This window comes from Pelecanus crispus, chromosome 26, assembly GCF_030463565.1.
Source record: "Pelecanus crispus isolate bPelCri1 chromosome 26, bPelCri1.pri, whole genome shotgun sequence".
Lineage (NCBI taxonomy): Eukaryota > Metazoa > Chordata > Aves > Pelecaniformes > Pelecanidae > Pelecanus > Pelecanus crispus.
The window spans coordinates 2,089,058-2,107,016 of record NC_134668.1 but is presented as its reverse complement, the minus strand read 5'-3'; the positions used below and the strand labels follow the sequence as shown (position 1 = coordinate 2,107,016).

At 41.3% G+C, this 17,959-nt stretch overlaps 1 protein-coding gene across 2 annotated transcripts in view; it reads left to right on the top strand.

The window, feature by feature from the left end:
* Positions 1–6,064: 6,064 nt before the first annotated feature.
* The window catches only part of DIP2B (disco interacting protein 2 homolog B), a 30,335-nt gene continuing 18,440 nt past the window's right edge, over positions 6,065–17,959 (top strand). The window contains exons 1-11 of one of the 2 annotated variants that reach the window (XM_075725098.1): positions 6,065–6,201; positions 7,558–7,683; positions 9,382–9,594; positions 11,947–12,090; positions 12,910–13,029; positions 13,637–13,834; positions 14,080–14,171; positions 14,675–14,767; positions 16,259–16,382; positions 16,913–17,022; positions 17,766–17,868. In XM_075725098.1, the coding sequence (XP_075581213.1) occupies positions 6,096–6,201; positions 7,558–7,683; positions 9,382–9,594; positions 11,947–12,090; positions 12,910–13,029; positions 13,637–13,834; positions 14,080–14,171; positions 14,675–14,767; positions 16,259–16,382; positions 16,913–17,022; positions 17,766–17,868 (1,429 nt within the window). In that variant the 5' untranslated portion in view covers positions 6,065–6,095. Of the gene's footprint in view, positions 6,202–7,557; positions 7,684–9,381; positions 9,595–11,946; positions 12,091–12,909; positions 13,030–13,636; positions 13,835–14,079; positions 14,172–14,674; positions 14,786–16,258; positions 16,383–16,912; positions 17,023–17,765; positions 17,869–17,959 lie in introns of both variants that reach the window. The other variant, XM_009492577.2, reaches the window with a different exon arrangement.

The following is a 17,959-nucleotide window of genomic DNA, read 5'->3' as shown; positions in this document are numbered from 1 at the left end:
GTTTGCTTTGTTTCAGAAAATGTGGTTTAATTAGGAGGGGAGAAGAAAAAAAAAAAAAAAAAGCGTTTGGCAAGACTGTGGCCCTGCTATTTTAATTGTTGTGCTTTTGAAAGCTGCAGAATGAGCCAAAGTTCAGGAAGAGACGCAGGCTGATAGGAGGTCACCAATTAAGATAGCATTTTGACTGCTGTTCTGGCTCAACCCTCCAGCTTTTTATATATTATCTTATATCCAGCTGCCCCTACATCTAGGAATCTCCTGTTGTAAAAATCCTGTTGAAGTCACGCATGAGGGATTCAAAATCAGCTCGCCTTGTTAATGAGGAGAAAATTAATTTAGTCCATAACACACCAACAAAAAAAATATTTACTCCTGGCATTTAGTGCGTTACATTTCTCAAAGCACCTTCCTGATCTTAGCTAATGTATCGTCTCCATTTCAGAGATGTGCAGTGAGATGAAGGTAGGTGTGATGACATGTCAGGGCATGTCAGCATTATAATTTGGGAGATTCTTATTGCTAGATCTGTGCTCCGTTCACATTGCCTCTGGGAGCTTGCCTCATTATTTTGGAGTTAAGGCAACAATGTTAATTACCTAAAGATACAAGTTTTCCTGGTGCAGCATCCATTTTTGTAAATGGGACGTACAGAGGTGATGGGGCTGTGATACCAGAGTTGCTGCTCCCCTGTTATGTGCCGGCTGCTGCGCAGAAGGCTTTGAAGAAAGCATTTGGAGCAGCTTCCCAGGTTGCGCGTGTGGAGTAATGCTGCTGATTTCACTGTTGCCTGAACCAAAACAGGCAGGACAGGCATGCTTATTCCGTGCTACACTACTGACTAACCACCCGCGAAAATAAAGAAAGGCCGCCCTGCTGTCATCTCATCCTTAGTGTCTTTCTGAATGTGTATAACTAGCTAACCGTAAGTTCCCTTCTGAAACGGACTGCAGTCTCAGTGCTTTGAGATGTTGCTTTTCTTGGAGCAACGCTGACATTCTCAAGTCACCCTCAGTCATTTGTTAGGGCTGAATATTTTTATGCCTGTTTTAAAAGATGCGATACAATGCTATTTTTGCTATTTTGAAAAAATGCTTTCTGGGTGGACAGGTGAACTGCTCTGCTACTAAGAGACGGTATAGTAACTCACCACCTCTTGAAACTAGTTTTTAAAATCATGGAATCGTTTAGGTTGGAAAAGCCCTTTGAGATCATCCAGTCCAACCATTAACCTAACACTACCAAGTCCACACTAAACCAGTTAAGGGTAGAGTAGCAATTTCATGTTTCCTGGCTTGGGGGCTGGATTATTTTTTAATGAAAGTAAAAACCAGGAATCACTAAGGTTGGAAAGGATCTCTAAGATCAGCAGCCCAACCATCAACCCAACACCCCCATGCCCACTAAACCATGTCCCCAAGTGCCACCTCTGCCCGTTTTTTGAACCCCTCCAGAGCTGGGGACTCCCCCACCTCTCTGGGCAGCCTGTTCCAACGCTTGACCACTCTTTCCATGAAGAAATTTTTCCCAATATCCAATCTAAACCTCCCCTGACACAGCTTGAGCCCATTTCCTCTCATCCTATCGCTGGTTCCTTGGGAGAAGAGACCAAGACCCCCTCCCTGCCCCCTCCTTTCAGGCAGTTGGAGAGAGCGATGAGGTCTCCCCTCAGCCTCCTCTCTCCAGGCTGAACACCCCCAGCTGCCCCCCACCAGCCCTGTGCTCCAGACCCCTCCCCAGCTCCACTGCCCTTTTGCTGCAGACTACAGGCAAACTTCTGCCTAGGGAAAGAGCTCCTGGCCGTGCTAGTTGCTGCAAATCTGCAAAAGCATTTACAACTCTTTAGCTCAAACAATGCAGACGCAGGAATGCCTTCTGCCAAAATTAGCAGCCCTTGCACATAGACTGTTGGCAGAGTACGTTTTCTTGCTATTTAAGATAATGCATTCGGTTCCTCTGCTAATGTGTAAAGGCAATTATATTCATTAAGCACTGATTCACTGTCAGAACCTTTTTATGTAACTGCTAGAGTGCTCTTGCTCCTATTTTCTGTTTTCATGATGATGAAAAAACAGAAAAAAATTAAAAATTTTAAACAAGCAAAGAGAACATTGAAGTAGTTACTGTTTTTATTGAAAAGGTAAGATGGATGTGATCCGGTGGTTTTTGTATGCAGTACCACAGGGAAAGGTGTTGGAAGACAGGAGTAATATGCTTATAAACCTGTTGAGATTGATAACATTTGAAGCTGGTTTAATTGATCTGTGAATTTTAGCTGTTAATGGATGTTTTGTTGTTTTTTCTGCTTCATGTTATTCATGGATAGCACAAGGTGGGAACACTGTAGATTCTGTTACTTTAGGGTTTCATTTCTTTGAAATTGTGGCGCTTTGGAAAAGAAGCATTTCTTCTTTGCTTTCGGAGTGGGCTGTCATGTATTTCCTGTCTCAGAGAGTTCTTCCTGCCACCCTGTGTGTCATGGACTGCCAGTAAGCCAGCAGAACTCTACTGTTAAGTTTTGCTTATTTTTTTTTTCTTCCCCCTCCCCCGTCTTTCAGCATCATGTTATTTCAAATGGGAGCTAATGTGGAATTGTAACCAGCGACAGAACAGCTTTGTCTAAACCTGTAAATCATGCACACGCGCCCCAGCTTAGTGTTGTTTAGAGAGTTTCACCAGTTTACAAGATCTGACTTGCAGCTACCACAAATGGGGAATTATTTTCTTCCTTTTTCAGTCTGAGGGGTATCGTCATTTCAAATAAAGCTTATCACTTGATGCTAGGAAATATATTTCTCCATCTTTGAAATAATATCTAGGACTAAAACAATGGAGCACCCAAATTCTTCCTTCATGTCTTGTACAAGGCAGAATTAAGATCTGTCTAGCTAGTAACACCTGCAAAAGTCTCCGGATCTCCTAATCTGGTGAGTTCTCCGTGCTGGGAGACAGCAGGGATCACGCTAAGCTTACGCAGCCGTGCCCGCTGCTGGGCGAGGCGGTCCCCTGTGTGCTCTTGGGGGCTCTTGGGGAAGTGCTCCTGGGGCTGACTTGTACACCCAGGATGCTCGAGTTTATTCACGTGGTTTTTACAGGCATGTAGCTTGAAAAAAATAATCTCGTTTTAAGGAATAGCCAGTCCAACGCTAGCACTTCTGTTCAATTCTGTATGTAAAACGGGAGAATAACACGTTTGCCTGCTGCTTTGCTTCTGTCAGCTGAATCTAGCACTTACTGTCCTTATTGTTAATGTAAACATCTATCCTTGTTGATCATACATGTTGTTTATAATGATTCTTTTAATCTAAAAATCTTTTTATGAAAAAAAATCTCTGAATCATTGAACCTCTTCAGCAAAATGCAGGGATCGGAAGCAGTCAATTCTGCTTAAAAACTAAGGACAATTTAAAAATCCATAGCATCCTTCAAAAACAAATCTAAAATAATTTATTTTTCATGTCTCTGGATTCGGATCCTGCCAGCAGAAACTGCAGCTATAGCAGGATTATTCTAAAGGGAATGCTACGTAAGTCACCTATCACCTGCCAGGCTTAGCTCACTTATGCTCTTTGTTGTAGAACCGTTTGCGATTTACTGTAGCTGTATACTTTTTCCCTCGTGTGTGCTTGAATGCTTTGTTAGGCTACTGTAACATGTTATTATGTCATAGCAAAGTATTTAAACAAAGAGCTTGCTCTTGGTGTGTCATGTCACTTACAGACACGTTTGATCCCTTTGCAAATGGAACGTCATGTTTGCCTTGTGATGCCCCGCGGAGCAGATGCGATGCTTTTGCAAGGCTTATGAGAGGGAACTGAATATGAATTTAATAATTCATTTAAAATAGTGTTAAATCTGCTGCTGACATCTAGTGGGTACTTGAATTCGTAAATACTCGAATGATCAGAAGGCATTAAGCTTTTCTTCTCAGTCTGGGAAGTTGTCTTTGGGTGGAAATAAAACTCTCGTTTTTGATGAAGGCACATGATGAAGGCTACAAAGGTGCTCAACTAGTTCTCAGTGAAACGCGTTACAGAATGACAGGAAGGGGACACAAACACTGTTTCTTTTGGATGTGGGTAAACTGAGACTTTGAATTGAAAATCTTGCTCTGAAGTCCAGGTCTTCCGATTAGCAGATCCTGCACTGAAACCACAGAAGTCTCTTTCCCTTTTCCATTCTACTTTTTGTGCTGCTGGCATCTTTGTAGAGGTGATGGTTATGTTTTGATAAGCGAATACAGAACTGTGTGCTCTATGTTATGATATCCAAAAAATACCAGTGAAAATGGGGAATAGTTGTTTGTCCCCCTAATATGGATTGAGAATTTCTGGCTAGCAGGGTACGTTCTTTTTAACTAGAAATAAAAGTTCTGATTTTTTGGCATGGTGGTTTAAAGAATCATTAATACTTAAGCTCGGTAGCTTGCTTCCATTGACTGTTGATTTTGCAAACGGAACTACTAAAAATTTGAGTAAGAGGTGAAAAGTTTTGAAAAGGTTCCCAGGCCAAATAGTAATGCTAGGGCTTGAGAGAGAAATTCTTCCAGGAGTGCATTGCCCCCGTATTCTGGAATTTTTTCCAAAGCATATAATGCTGGGCTAAGCGGATGGTTAGTTTGGTGTAACGTTCAATTAATATTCTGCTCTGTAGGATGTTGGAAGGTATAGGAGATGGTTGAAGATTTCTGTAACTAGTTAGGTGTGATTTGCTGGTATTGTAAGCTCCCTGAGCTTGAGGCGCTTGCCTTAAGTTGTTTACCTAAAACCACACACTAAGAAAGTGGTATAACTGGAATTGGATTCCAGGATTTGTGGTTTCCTCTTCATTTCTCTAATCCTTTGGTAGTTTGTGAGAATTCATAAGCAGCGCATATTTAGGTGACACAGCTGCTCTTCTTTTTGCATGACTTCGGGTGACAACCTGAAGGTAATTACAGCTATATGACCTTTAGTTTTTAAAAAGTTCCCACTGACGCACAATTCGTTTTAGAATTGAAACTCCAGTAGCCACAATTCCTAGCGTCCCTTGCTGAATTACGTAAAATGATAATTTCTTATCAGATTATCTATTTAGCTCCTTGTATTCATGGGAGGAACAAACTTTCCAGGATGATGAAGCTACTCATTTCTTGACATGCTGAAAGGAACCAGAACCTGGACAGCTGGAGCCTGCTCGGTTTTGTAATTAATGTGAACAGCAAAGGCTCTTGCCGCTGGTGTGTTACTGGTTTTCCTGTCAGTAACGCACAGTGGTCAGTGGAACACTGAGTAACAAACCCGGCTTCTCAACATATTTTTCTCTGGGTTTGCTGCTCTTTACAACTCAAACTGATTTTGGGATAATGACTTACCGCAGCAGTCAAACCCCTTTACTCGTTGTGCCCATAGTAGTGGTGTCTACGAGGAGGCTGGTGTAAATGACTGCTCTCTAAAAGCAGTTTACATACATCGCTTTACCACGAGTTAAACTGCTAATTCTCTTCCGTCTTAATGCAATAACGAGAGTATGGTGCCGTCCTGCTCCCACTGAAAACATGGCAAAATAGGGAGCAAACCGTACAGATGCTAAATCACAAAACATTGACGTTCATTGCAAATGGCCCTATTAAGTGAGTGGAAGTGTAGGACTTAGCTGCCTTATCTACTATTTCATTTATCAAGATTTATCTGAATCTTATCACCTTTGCTTTTGTATTTTGTAATGAATTCTTTAAAGGTGACTTCATCTCCCTTTATCACTAATAGGTTACTTGAATTATGTGGAATTGTGTATTATGTCACCTGCTTCAGATTTGCTGTAAATTGTCTCTTCAAGTCCCTAACAACTCCTTAAAAAGAAAAAAGCTGGAAAGAACTCTTAAGAGTAAGGTCAAAGAAGGGACAGGTGTATGTTAACTGATTAGGGTACAATTGGACAGATGTATTAATATACTAATTAGAGCCACTTCACTACAAATAAAAGTGTGTGTGGGGGTGATTATATGGTAAAAGAGAAAAGTATGGTCAAAAAAGGCTACTTTTATTTCCTGCTCTCAGAGACTTGTGGACTGTTTTCCAGGGGTTGATCCAGCATTACAGAAGGAATCCAGAACTCAGATGCCCGTTCCATCTGCAACTCCAGCCGCAGCATCAACATCATCATCCTCATCCAAATTTCACCGAGCTCGCTCAGGGGGAGCCAGAGATGAACGCTATCGATCTGGTAAGGGCAGGAGCAGGGGTTCACCTGGGATTTCTGTTAGTGAGGAAGAACGTACCGTGTCCTCTCAAGGAGTCAAGCTTACTATTTGTCCACTGATGGAAAGTCCTACCTTGGTGGTTCTGTATAAAGAAACATCAGACTTGCTGCTGAATCAAAAAGAATGCTAAGTAGAAAAAGCAAACAACTTTTTGCCACCTTGATTTTCTGGCTTGAATGCAACTATTCAATGCAAGTCATTCACAGGATGGAAAACCTATTTTAATCACGTCTGTAGGTAACCAGATTCAGTGAAGTGACAGGTAATAATTTGTTCCTGGAACTGGTGATTGCTGTGTATATCTGCTCTAGGAGCTTGGAGAATGAGAGCTGGCTTTCTCTATCTGCGCTTAAAGTATTTCCAAAGAGGCTGACAGCACCCTGCTGATTTCCTTCTCTGCTTAAGGCAAGGAGAAGGTGGCAGCACCTATTTTTTGTTTCCACCTGGTTTTGTTTTTCACTTTGCATTAACAAGATTGAAGTTTTCTTCTCAACAGGGGCAAATAAAGTCTATCAAATACTTCTTCTCCAGTAACACTGCTAGCATATACCACCATTTCATAAAGCATTAGAAGAGCCTAGTTTTCTGGGTTTTGGAAAAGCATAATTAAAATACAATAATCTGAGAAATTCATGTAGATGAGCTCTCCCTTGTCATAGCAGTTTTTTAATCAGTTGTCTTCTCATCACAAGTGATGAGTCTTCCTTTAAAGAGTTCTGGACGTTTGTGGGGGGATGGAAGCCTCACGTCCTAGCCTGTTTCAGTTACTAATCAAGCATGCATTTACAGCCGCAGTTAGCAACTTTCAAGATTTACATGAAATCTGCATCCATTCAGGTTTTTGAACATAAGGTTTGAACATCAGACAACTGGCTCAGAATTTGTCAGTTTATAGACCAGTGTTGCACCTGGGGCTGTACACACTGTTAGCTTAAGTGCGTATTTTAAATTATGCACAAACGTATTTTAGGATAATCTTTGGTTGAGGGAAACAATCTGATGGGGTTGGGGTTTCTATAAAAGTTGCTAGAGACACCAGAATATAATGACTAATCCAGAAGATTCCAGACTAAAAAAACTGGCCCTGCTATATAGCTTGCTAACTTTAGAAACCTCAGTTAGTTTCCCTGATTTTTTTGTTTTTTTTAAAAAGATGTTACTCATGAGAAGGCAAAATGTAGTTGTTTGGAAAGGTACTGTAAAATGGAGAGTTGCATAAATATAGATGGCTAGCAATAGTTGCACATGTGTAAGCCTTGTGTGTTTTTAATTCCTCCTCTACTGTTGCAAAACTGAGTATCTGAACTTCCATTTTGTAGACATCCACACGGAAGCAGTTCAAGCAGCACTGGCCAAACACAAAGAACAGAAGATGGCCCTGCCCATGCCAACGAAAAGACGGTCTACGTTTGTTCAGTCTCCAGCCGATGCCTGCACTCCCCCAGGTTAGGTTCTTACAGTGTGGGTGTCTGTGTGGATGTTAAGGTACGCATTAGTAACAGTTTCCAAATCAAGAGGCTGCAATTGTCAAAATAGTCAAACTCTTCAGCGCGTTTGTAGGTAGTCTGTTACTCCTGTAGCTCTCTTGCTACATTTGAGCAGCTGCTTGTTTTCACGGAGCTGCTGTTAGGGCTGTGAAAATGATTCCTCTTCCGGGAGCTTTTAAAGAATCAATTGGCAAGAGCTGAGTAGGCTGTCTGGACTGAGGCTTCATCTTTTGCTTCCCTCACACCTATTTCGGTTGCATAATTCACATTTTGATTTTGTTAAGGTTTAATACTCAACATACAGGAAAAGGATTTGCAGCGATACACGTTTCTGGGCAAGGACCTTGGAGGGCGTCCTGTGGGATTCCATGACTTGCAGGACTTTTCCTTCCTAACCCCTCCCATGTAATGGCTGCGGCAAAATACCTCAGATAACATGGTGTACGTGCATCAGAAATTAATAAACCTCTCTGTTTTCAAGCAGCTATATGCACTGGCTTAAAAATGAATATGTGTAATTTTCGGCAGTGACTTTTATGTTGTCTTTCATTGTGCAGAAGCATCACAGTCATTTGGATTGATGAAGTCATCTGAATGTTATGAATTCCTATCTCATTGTGAATTCATATCTCAAACTCCTCTGCTAGGCCACTTCACTCATACCTATTCTTTTACCTCCTTTTTTCTTCATCCTTCCTTTTTTCTTTTCCTTTCTCCTGGGGGCCAGTGCATGTTCCTGGTGTCTGCTTGGGTCTCAGCTCTGTACTAACTTGTCCAGGACCGCAGCACATGCTGAGCTGTGGGTCCTACACAGACAAAGAATCAGCCTTTTTCTTCAGCTCGTAACTGCATTCTACTTTGGCAAGTAGGTAGAACGTGATTTAAGAGTTTGATTTACAACTGGAGTATAGGCAGGCAATCACTCTGAAGAACACCCAGATTTTGGGCCAAAGCCTAGCTGAATGTTTATAATGTAGCGCTGTACAACTTAAGCACTCATAACTTGATATCTTTCTTCATGATAAATAAATAATTAGTTCACAGCTTTAGGACAGGCAAGGTATCTGTTCTCTCAGAAATGCAGGATGCAGTTCCTTGTTGTAGTTTTCTCTGTTTTGTTTTGGTTTGGGGTTGGGTTTTTTGTTTGTTTTCTGCAATTGAAAGGGACCCATTTAGAATACCAGACAAAAGCATCTTCTGCGTGTGGCCTTGGCACATTTGTCTCCCAGTGCCTGCATTCTGCTTTGTTCCTGTGAATTTTCAGTTCTTGACAATGATACTGACCCCTCGCTTTCCATTTCAGAATTACCAAAGTTAGGCAATACAGCATCTGATATTATAGAATGTGAATGGAAAAGTAATGAGAGATAAGTTAATAAACTTGGAGAACCCAGGGGAAGGATACGTGGCTGAGGAGGTGAATCTTTTGTGTGCTTTTAACGGGGGCAAAACACCAGGGGTAAATGTGTTCACATCGGAGATGTCTGCTGCTTTACCTTCTGTTTTGGCCAGCGTAACCTTGTTTGACACAGCCTGTGGAAAAAAGATCTTCGTATTACAAGCCTGTGCCGTTGATATGTGAATTGGAAAGAGAGCATGTTCAGTGCAATGTGCTTTTCCCTAAGCAGCTAGATTTTCTTTTCTGCTTCCACACAGACACGTCTTCCGCATCCGAGGATGAGGGGTCGCTAAGGCGCCAAGCTGCTCTTTCTGCTGCATTGTATCAGAGCTTACAGAATGCTGAGTCTTGGATCAACCGATCTATTCAGGGGTCATCCACATCTTCATCAGCATCTTCTACACTTTCCCATGGAGAAGGCAAAGGGACCAGTGGGTCACTAGCTGATGTATTTGCCAATGCTCGAATAGGTAGGAGATGGGTATGAACAGAAAAATTGCTTCAAGTTCAGATTGTATTAATAAAGCTGGAGTTGTCCATTGCATAAGGGAAATTCGGATCGAGAGTTTAGTTAGTTTTGATGGAACTTGCTAGCATTTGTTGGAGTTGCACCATCACGATGTTTTTTTCCTTAAGAATTTCGGAATATTGAGTTGGTTGAAAAAGGGGAAGCGGGGAGCAGGAGCTTAGCAGAGTAGAAAAGACGCCAGGGTGTGATGACAGTATTGACAGCATCAGTAGGCACAACTTCCTTTCTGTACATGGTGTTGCTTATGTCTACAGCTATCTGAGGCTACTGTCTGTACAAAGCTACCGTATGCAAGTAGCATTTGGCATCTGTGTCCTGATGAATACCAGAGGGGTGTCTTTGCCTATTGAGTGGGGGAAATGCTGTGTTTTAACATTCTCATTTTGCTATAAGCCCTCATGGTTTATTGTTTGTGTTAGATTAAAAAAACCAAACAAAAAAAACCCAAAAAACCTAGCCATATGTGAACAAATGAGCATGTCGTTGGAAAAAAATGGTTTTAGCAGAGTAAAGATTTAGCACAGATCTTTCATGACTAGTCTGAGAAATAATCAGAGCATCCAGATATTGAGAAGACGGAGCGAAATCTACAGATCTGGATACCCCAGGCTCAGTTTTTTGAGGCTCTGAGGTGCTCCTTGCTGCTGATGCTTCTGTATGAAATTGCAAAGTTTGTTTTTGCTCTCTGTGTTTGTCTTTTTTTATCTGCTGATAAGAGTATTACTGCATTTTAGGAGGTGTCTGTATTTTGTGTGCTCTCTGCTTTTGCTTAACTGGTTTGGGGCAAGCAGTGCATAGAAGTGCTGGTGGTTTTAACTGTTTCAATTTTTTTTTTATTGCTGTTATTTTTATTTGTTTATTTGCTGGAATGCAACTTGTTTTCTGAAACGGAAAACTGGGGAAATTGCCCATAAAATGTAGTCAATATAATTAATGTGTCTTCAAAGCAGAGAGGCTGTTTTTAATTGGAGCATACAGAAAGCCACGTTACCTTTTGTAATGAATTAAGGTAATATAGCTTTTTACCTACTATCTAATATAATTAGTACTTCATGTGAAATAGAAGTTTTAAATCTTTGTTGGAATTATATTTGCCATGTAGATGCCACATTCATCCTGTGTTAACACCCGATTTAAATGAATAGGAACTCTCACATATGAAATTTCATACATCTCTTTGGGGAGAGCAATAAAAAGTCCTGCAAATGTTTGGAGTTGTACAAAATCTAGGTCCTTCCTAGTGATCTTAGAAGTTCAATACCTGAGAAATATTCCTTGCCACTGTACCTCCAAAGGTATGCAGAAATGGATTTTTTTTTTTTCTCCTTAGAAAGAGGGGCACAGAGAATCAACCGCAAAAAGCTTTCTGTGGGAATTATTCAGTATCTGACTTCCTTCAGATTCTCTCTGTGCAAGCCAACATACAGTTTCAAAATTGCTGGGTTTTTTCCTCCGTAAGCAAGGGTTGCTGGTTCTATTAAGCTAGAATAGAATATTCTTGCCCTATCAGATGATTGAACCTACTGTGTTGTATAAAGAAATCCCATGCAAGCAAAAATCGCTTATTTAAGAGAAAGTTAATGAGAGAATTGCTGAAGTATGCAGAGTTACTTGCAGTTTTGAAGCTCACAGACTCATCTGAAAAGCAGAACGGTGTCTTGCAACTTAAAACAAAAGTAAGACCCAGCTTGCTCTGTTCATTAGATTTTAAGTTTATTTAACTGCTGGACAGGCTCATACTGCTTAGCCACCGAACTGGAAGAAATTTAAACCCAACATGATTTTTTTGCTGATCTGCTTTAGTCAATAGCCTACCACGTGCTTTGTTTTAGAAAGCTCTTACTGACAAAAAAGTTAAATAGTATAATTCTAGCAAGAGCGATTACTGCATAGGTGATGTAGGGTTTTGTTCTGGGGCTTTGAATATTTCAGAGCTCATGTGGATCTCAAACTTTTTGTTTTTTTTAAGCAGTACTGAATGTCAAGAGATTGAGCTTGATTTGAAGGTTAGAAACCAAGAATAGGAATTCTGTTTTGCTGAACCACTTTCCTGACATGGACAGAGCCACTCATCTTGTGCCTTTGTTTTCTGTTTTCCAGAACAGATAATGTGCACCTCCTAGAGCTACTTAATATTTAGGAAGCGGTGTGTTTAGCATTAATAAGAGCTCCCATGCATTCAACCCATTAAATTCTTAAGATTGTTGGTAACAGGTAACTAACACTTTGCTTGTTCCATCTGATAATAAAAGGTATATGTTAACTGCCATCTCAATTTTCTCCCTTTTTTTAGAAAATTTCTCAGTTCCCCCAGATGTCACAGCAACTACCTCCTCTTCCTCAGCACGCCCAGCAGCGATTGACCTTCCTCCTTCAGGGATCGTGAAAGGCATGCACAAGGGATCTAATCGGTCTAGTCTCATGGATACTGCTGATGGTACGAAACCTTTGAGAGTACCCAGAAATGAGAATGGTGTTAAGGAAGGACTTAACTCGCATGATTCATTCTCCCAACTCAAGTTTACCCCATTTAAGCACTGCACAAATTTGAAATGGTTATGGCATTAGCATTAACGCGTTCCTATGCCGCAGTTGTGACGTTGGCATTAACACATTCCCATGCCGCAGCAACTACCTACCATGTACTGAACTGGAGAAAATCACAGGAGAGATAATAGGCTTTTCTCTTCTCTACCAGGAAATTACAAATGCATAGGTAGGCTAATTGTTTTTAAAAGCTTTTGTCCTAGAATCCCCAAAAGGAAAGGTAAGAGGAATGAAATAATGTAATTTTTAAGTATAATTAAGCTCCCATGAAGCTGCTAATACTCACTCTAAGCCGGTTGGCACACACTTTTGTGCAGAGGGGTGGCTTTAATGCTGCGGCTCTGGTTGTGTCCTCCCTCTGCTGGCAGTCTCGCGCTGCAGCTGACTGATGCTGCAGGCAGGCGCAGATCTGCAGGCTGTGTTTTACAGCAAGTACGGTGTGTCAGAGACAGATAGAAATCGGGCTTTGGGAGGGACTAAATGCTTTCAAAATTAATTTCTATTACTAGCATTTTCTGACCACTGAGTTAATACAGAACTGATATAATGCTTCCTAATGTCATCCTGCGCTGGCACAGCCTTTAATAATGGAAGCCGGGAGTTGAATGAGTGGGTGCGCCAAGAGAAGTATCCTCTGGTGGAAGGAGGTAAGATGTAAATGTTAATAGATACGATGAACACGTTTATTAGACAAAATGTTTCCCTCCAGGTGTTCCTGTGAGTAGTAGAGTCTCCACGAAAATTCAGCAGTTGCTTAACACCTTGAAAAGACCTAAAAGACCACCCCTGAAAGAATTTTTTGTGGATGATTTTGAAGAAATTGTGGAAGGTAATAGCACCAAGTAATGGTTGTTATTAATCATTTGTTATAAGTATGCAGCCATGCGCAGCGCTGAATTTATTTATGCCATTGTTTTCGAAGTTGACTCTGATTCGGTAACTGCAGCTAGCAGCAGCCTTCATGTGTAGTCTGATACAAAACCAGTGTTTTAAGTAATTTACTGTACTGCTGAGCTTTGGGTGGCCTCCTCAACGCTAAACTTCTTACAGTTAGCTAAAACTTATTAACAAAAAACTTTAAATAGATTTTTAAAACCCCTTCGTTTGCTTAGGTTACTCTAATTAATTTCCCCAAGGGGATTGTCTTTACTGGTAATTTCATCGCAACCTTATTTTGTAAGATTGTTTGCCTTTTCTCCAATTCTGTGTTACTTTCCTCACTGTTATATTGATTACCTTTTAATAGCACCTTAGGATAAGACTATGTTCATGATGCTTTGTTTTGTGCAGGGCTTCCTAGGAAATGAAATGCGATAGGCGTTGTTAAACCTAAATGCGATGAGGAAGAGCGTTTGTTCTCAGTGCATCTTTCCAGCTTAACTGTCTGGTAACAAACGGGCAAAGATGTATTGGAAACATTATTGAATTTTCTTCAGTTCCGCAGCCTGACCCAAATCAGCCCAAGCCAGAGGGCCGCCAGATGACACCGGTGAAGGGAGAGCCCCTGGGAGTTGTTTGTAACTGGCCTCCTGCCTTAGAAGCAGCACTGCAGCGCTGGGGAACCACGCAAGCCAAATGCCCCTGTCTGACAGCACTGGATGTTACAGGAAAACCAGTTTATACCCTCACGTATGGTGAGCTGAGCCCTGGCTTCCATTGCTAAACTGCTCCGAAAGAGCAGTAGTGGATAGAGCGCGGGGTTGTTGGTCTTAGGAAGCTATTTGCAAATACCTTCCTGGGTTTTGAGAGCTTTGTAGACAAAGCAGTAACTGAAACGGAGGACGTGACTGTAGACGGTAAAAGAAGTCAAGAATTGAAATATTCTCTTGTATGCTGGATTGATTTAGAGTTGTGCAAGTCTCTCTTCTTTGTGTTCTAGGCAAATTGTGGAGCAGAAGTCTCAAGCTGGCCTACACGCTGCTTAATAAACTGGGGACCAAAAATGAACCCGTGTTAAAACCTGGAGATAGGGTAATGAGTTTGGGACTGTCTGGTTCTCCCTCTGAAATAAAAAGAAGGTTTTGGGGGTCTGCAGCTTACCGCAGACGCTATAATCTTATTCTTTTAATAGCAAGACTATTATCCCAGGGACAGGCTGTTTGGGAAAGAATCTTTTGTGATTTTTCAGTCCTGCTGGCTGCTCTGTAAACAACTTCTTGGCTCTGGACTTTGAAATATATCTAAGGAAGAGCATTGCACCTCTGAGAGAAATACGGAGTTTTAGATCTCTGTGTTCTGGCTGTGTGTGCATCTTCGCGTGTGTGGGCACACGGGGAATGCTGACATTACTGTGTGAGGAACTCGGGCACATACCAGATATTCCGTGGAAGAAAGAGTGTGTAAAGGTGCCCTGTGAAAAATCCTGTGATAGAATGTGAAAGAACACAAAGTTTTCTGACTTTTAGTCACTATAGATCTGAACTTGGCAATTTTTCCTTGTATTTCAACTAACAAAACATTTTTGTGAATTGTAGGTAGCCCTTGTTTATCCCAACAATGACCCCGTCATGTTTATGGTGGCATTTTACGGCTGTCTCCTAGCAGAAGTCATACCAGTGCCTATAGAGGTACCTCTTACCAGAAAGGTAACGTTGATGGAACTTAGAGGAGTGATAGGCTGATGTGGGATGAAAACCAAGTCAGACCGTCAACCTCTGAAAGCGTTTCACAGCATCCAGCTGCTGCCTTAGCAGCTCCATGTCAACGCAATGTGCAAGACCTTTGTGAACCTGGAACAGCTGTTTGAAAATGGAAAAACATACTGACCAGAGAGCTGTGCCGAGTAGCTGGAAATGGTCGATTCACCTAAACGCTGTAGTCTTTACTCTGTTACTGAAAATAATTTATACAGTACAGAGAATACTGTGAATCTGCCCTCTGATGTGAAGGGGGTCTCATTTCCAGCCATGCTTAGCATCTGCCAGTCTTTTGACTTTGTGGAGACTGGAGGTGCTAAGTATTTCTGAAGACTTCGAGGCACATTTTGTAAATTATTTGCTCAACAAAGTGTTTTCTTTACCCTTACCAGATTTTTTGCAATATTGCCATATTATTGCCATGTCAAGAACTGTCTAAAGCTATAGAATTTCATAGGAGGAAACAAAAGAAAGAGGATAATGGCAAACATATGGCAAGAGAGGTGGTAATGAAATGGTAAGCTAGCCTGGTAATACTATGGGAGTCGCAGAGCTTTGCTTTCATTTGCCTGCAACGTGACAACTGCTATAGCAACCAAATACAAAATGAAAACTTCTCCCAGTATTTGCCCAATCGGATTTCTTAGTGAGGTACCTCATTTCAGTGCTTTTATCATTGTGCAATAGAAATTAGTTCCTGGGGAAAGAGGCCGTGTTATTTCAGTGTAATTATACGTTTTGCTTTTTTTGCCTCATGATTCCTCTTTGAAGCATCTGGGCTTCCATTATTGAAAATAAATGGTGTGTGCTCGATGCCTAGATGCTGGGTATGAGCGCTTGTTTTCTGTGGATTTCACATCCAATGCGTTTCAGTCTTGCCAATGTAATGCTTGGTTTATGTAGAAAGAGTTCCCTTTGAGAATCACCAAATTTCCCTGCAGTCTGTCCCCAGTTACATAATCGTTTCATTTTTTAATAAAATGAATTGAAAAGAGCAGACTTGGTATGCAGAAGATTAAGTAGCCCTTCCGCATTTTTGTGGCGGCTTATCATTTTCCTGTGGACTTTGATTGGCTTGTAGGTATGTCTCCGTTTTCACCCAGCAGGCCGTTGTGCTGGACATATATCATCTTCCCAAATGTGTTGTAACGTAAGCTTAGAAGCGCTTGTATTCATCCCTGCCAGACAGTGGTTGTCATTTGAGTTTCAAACCATTGCCAGACATCGGATGTAGGTGGAGGAGGGCAAACCAAAGGGAAGAGTGTTTGTGGGCATGGGTTGTTTCTTCCCTTTCCTCCCCGTGTCATCCATAATGTTACCATCCAGTTACCAGAGCATTACCAAACCTTGGATTTTGGTAAGGGGAAAGTTGACTTACGTTGTCTTTAAACAGGAATGACTCTTTTCCCCCTCTTCCTTCAGGATGCTGGTGGTCAGCAGATTGGTTTTCTGCTGGGAAGCTGTGGTATTGCTTTGGCCCTCACCACTGAAGTTTGTCTGAAAGGCCTTCCAAAAACCCAAAATGGAGAAATTGTGCAGTTTAAAGGTGAGATCGGTTACATACTCGCTTTTGACTGTACTTTTGCTAGAGCTGAACTGTCTGAAAGTGGTTGTCAGAAGTCTGAATGCATTGGGGGGGGGCAAAGTGAGCAACTTTTCTGATAGCATCGCTTAACTGTTGTAGGTTCTATGCATGTGGTGTAGATTGATCCATGTGTCTGACAGAATTGCTTTGTTGTTCTGGAAGTCGCAATAAATCCACCTTACAAGCCAGGGTTGTCCTCAGATCCCTTCAGTGGCATTTGGCAGGTTCAAAAGCAGTTTTATTAATGATACAAGCAGCTATATTTAGAAATACTGCAGGGATCTTTCCTGAGTAGAGGAAGTGCCTTGTTGCCCACTGATCTCCCTGATGAGAAATGAGATGAACCTTCTGGCTAGTAGCTTGGCTTGGATTGGTATTTTGCTTGTGTAACTGAACTTGGACAAATGATGGGGTTTTAGTGTATTCTTGCAGAATACAAATCCCTCAATAAATAAACTGATATTAATATTCTACTTTAATTTTGGCTCTAGGTTGGCCCAGGCTTAAATGGGTTGTGACAGATTCAAAATATCTCTCCAAATCTCCTAAGGACTGGCAGCCCAACATCTCAGCTGCAGGAACTGAGCCAGCATATATTGAGGTAAGTAGTGAATGGGGAATAGAAAGTAGTTTCCGTGAGCTGAATTTAATGTTCGAATCACCAGAGAGATAATACTTTCACCTCACTACCTTAAACTTTCAGTTTCTAGCCACTGAAACAAGTCTTTCACTGCTCTACAACCTGCTGTGGAGCTTATTTTAGTTTTGAATATCTTTGTGGCCTTGAGCGCTGCTCAAAATGAATTAGAGAACACTGTTCTTGTTCCAGACAGCTAGTTAATTGAGACAACTGAGCTCTCTATGATAGCGTACTTGATAACACAGATTCCTGAAACTACTTAAGCCAACAGCATTTTGAATTTTCTGTTCTTCCTAGCAGAGCTTATTTTTGTTTTTACACCCCAGTAAGGCAACTTCTAGGAAATGCAGTGGTTTAAGTAGTAAGAGTAATTTGGTTATTCTAAAATTACGAATTGGCTTTCAGTTTACTTATGGGAGCAGGAAGAGATGTTGCGAGAAGTAGTAATAGTGAAATAAACACAAACACATTCAATTGCCACCTTTATCGCATATCTCTCTGGAGTTAGTGGAACCTGTCTGCTACCTGAATAACTACATTTTCTGTAGTGAACCTTGCTGACGTCTTTCTACAAGCAGGTACTTTTTTGAGTATGTCTCAGCAGCTTTAGAGGAACAAAACTTTATTTAGTATGGATTCTGTCAATTAATTTCTTCCACATGTGGGATCCAGAGTCACACCCTGACTTTTTTTCTCTTCTGTAGTACAAGACGAGCAAAGAGGGCAGTGTTATGGGTGTTACAGTCTCTCGGATTGCCATGCTCTCTCACTGTCAAGCCCTGTCTCAGGCCTGCAACTATTCTGAAGGTAGGTGGTGTCACAGAAACATCAAAGGAATGAAGGTTAAGCGACATCATTTTCAGTGGTTGCCTCTCATATTTTTAACAGCTGTCTATGA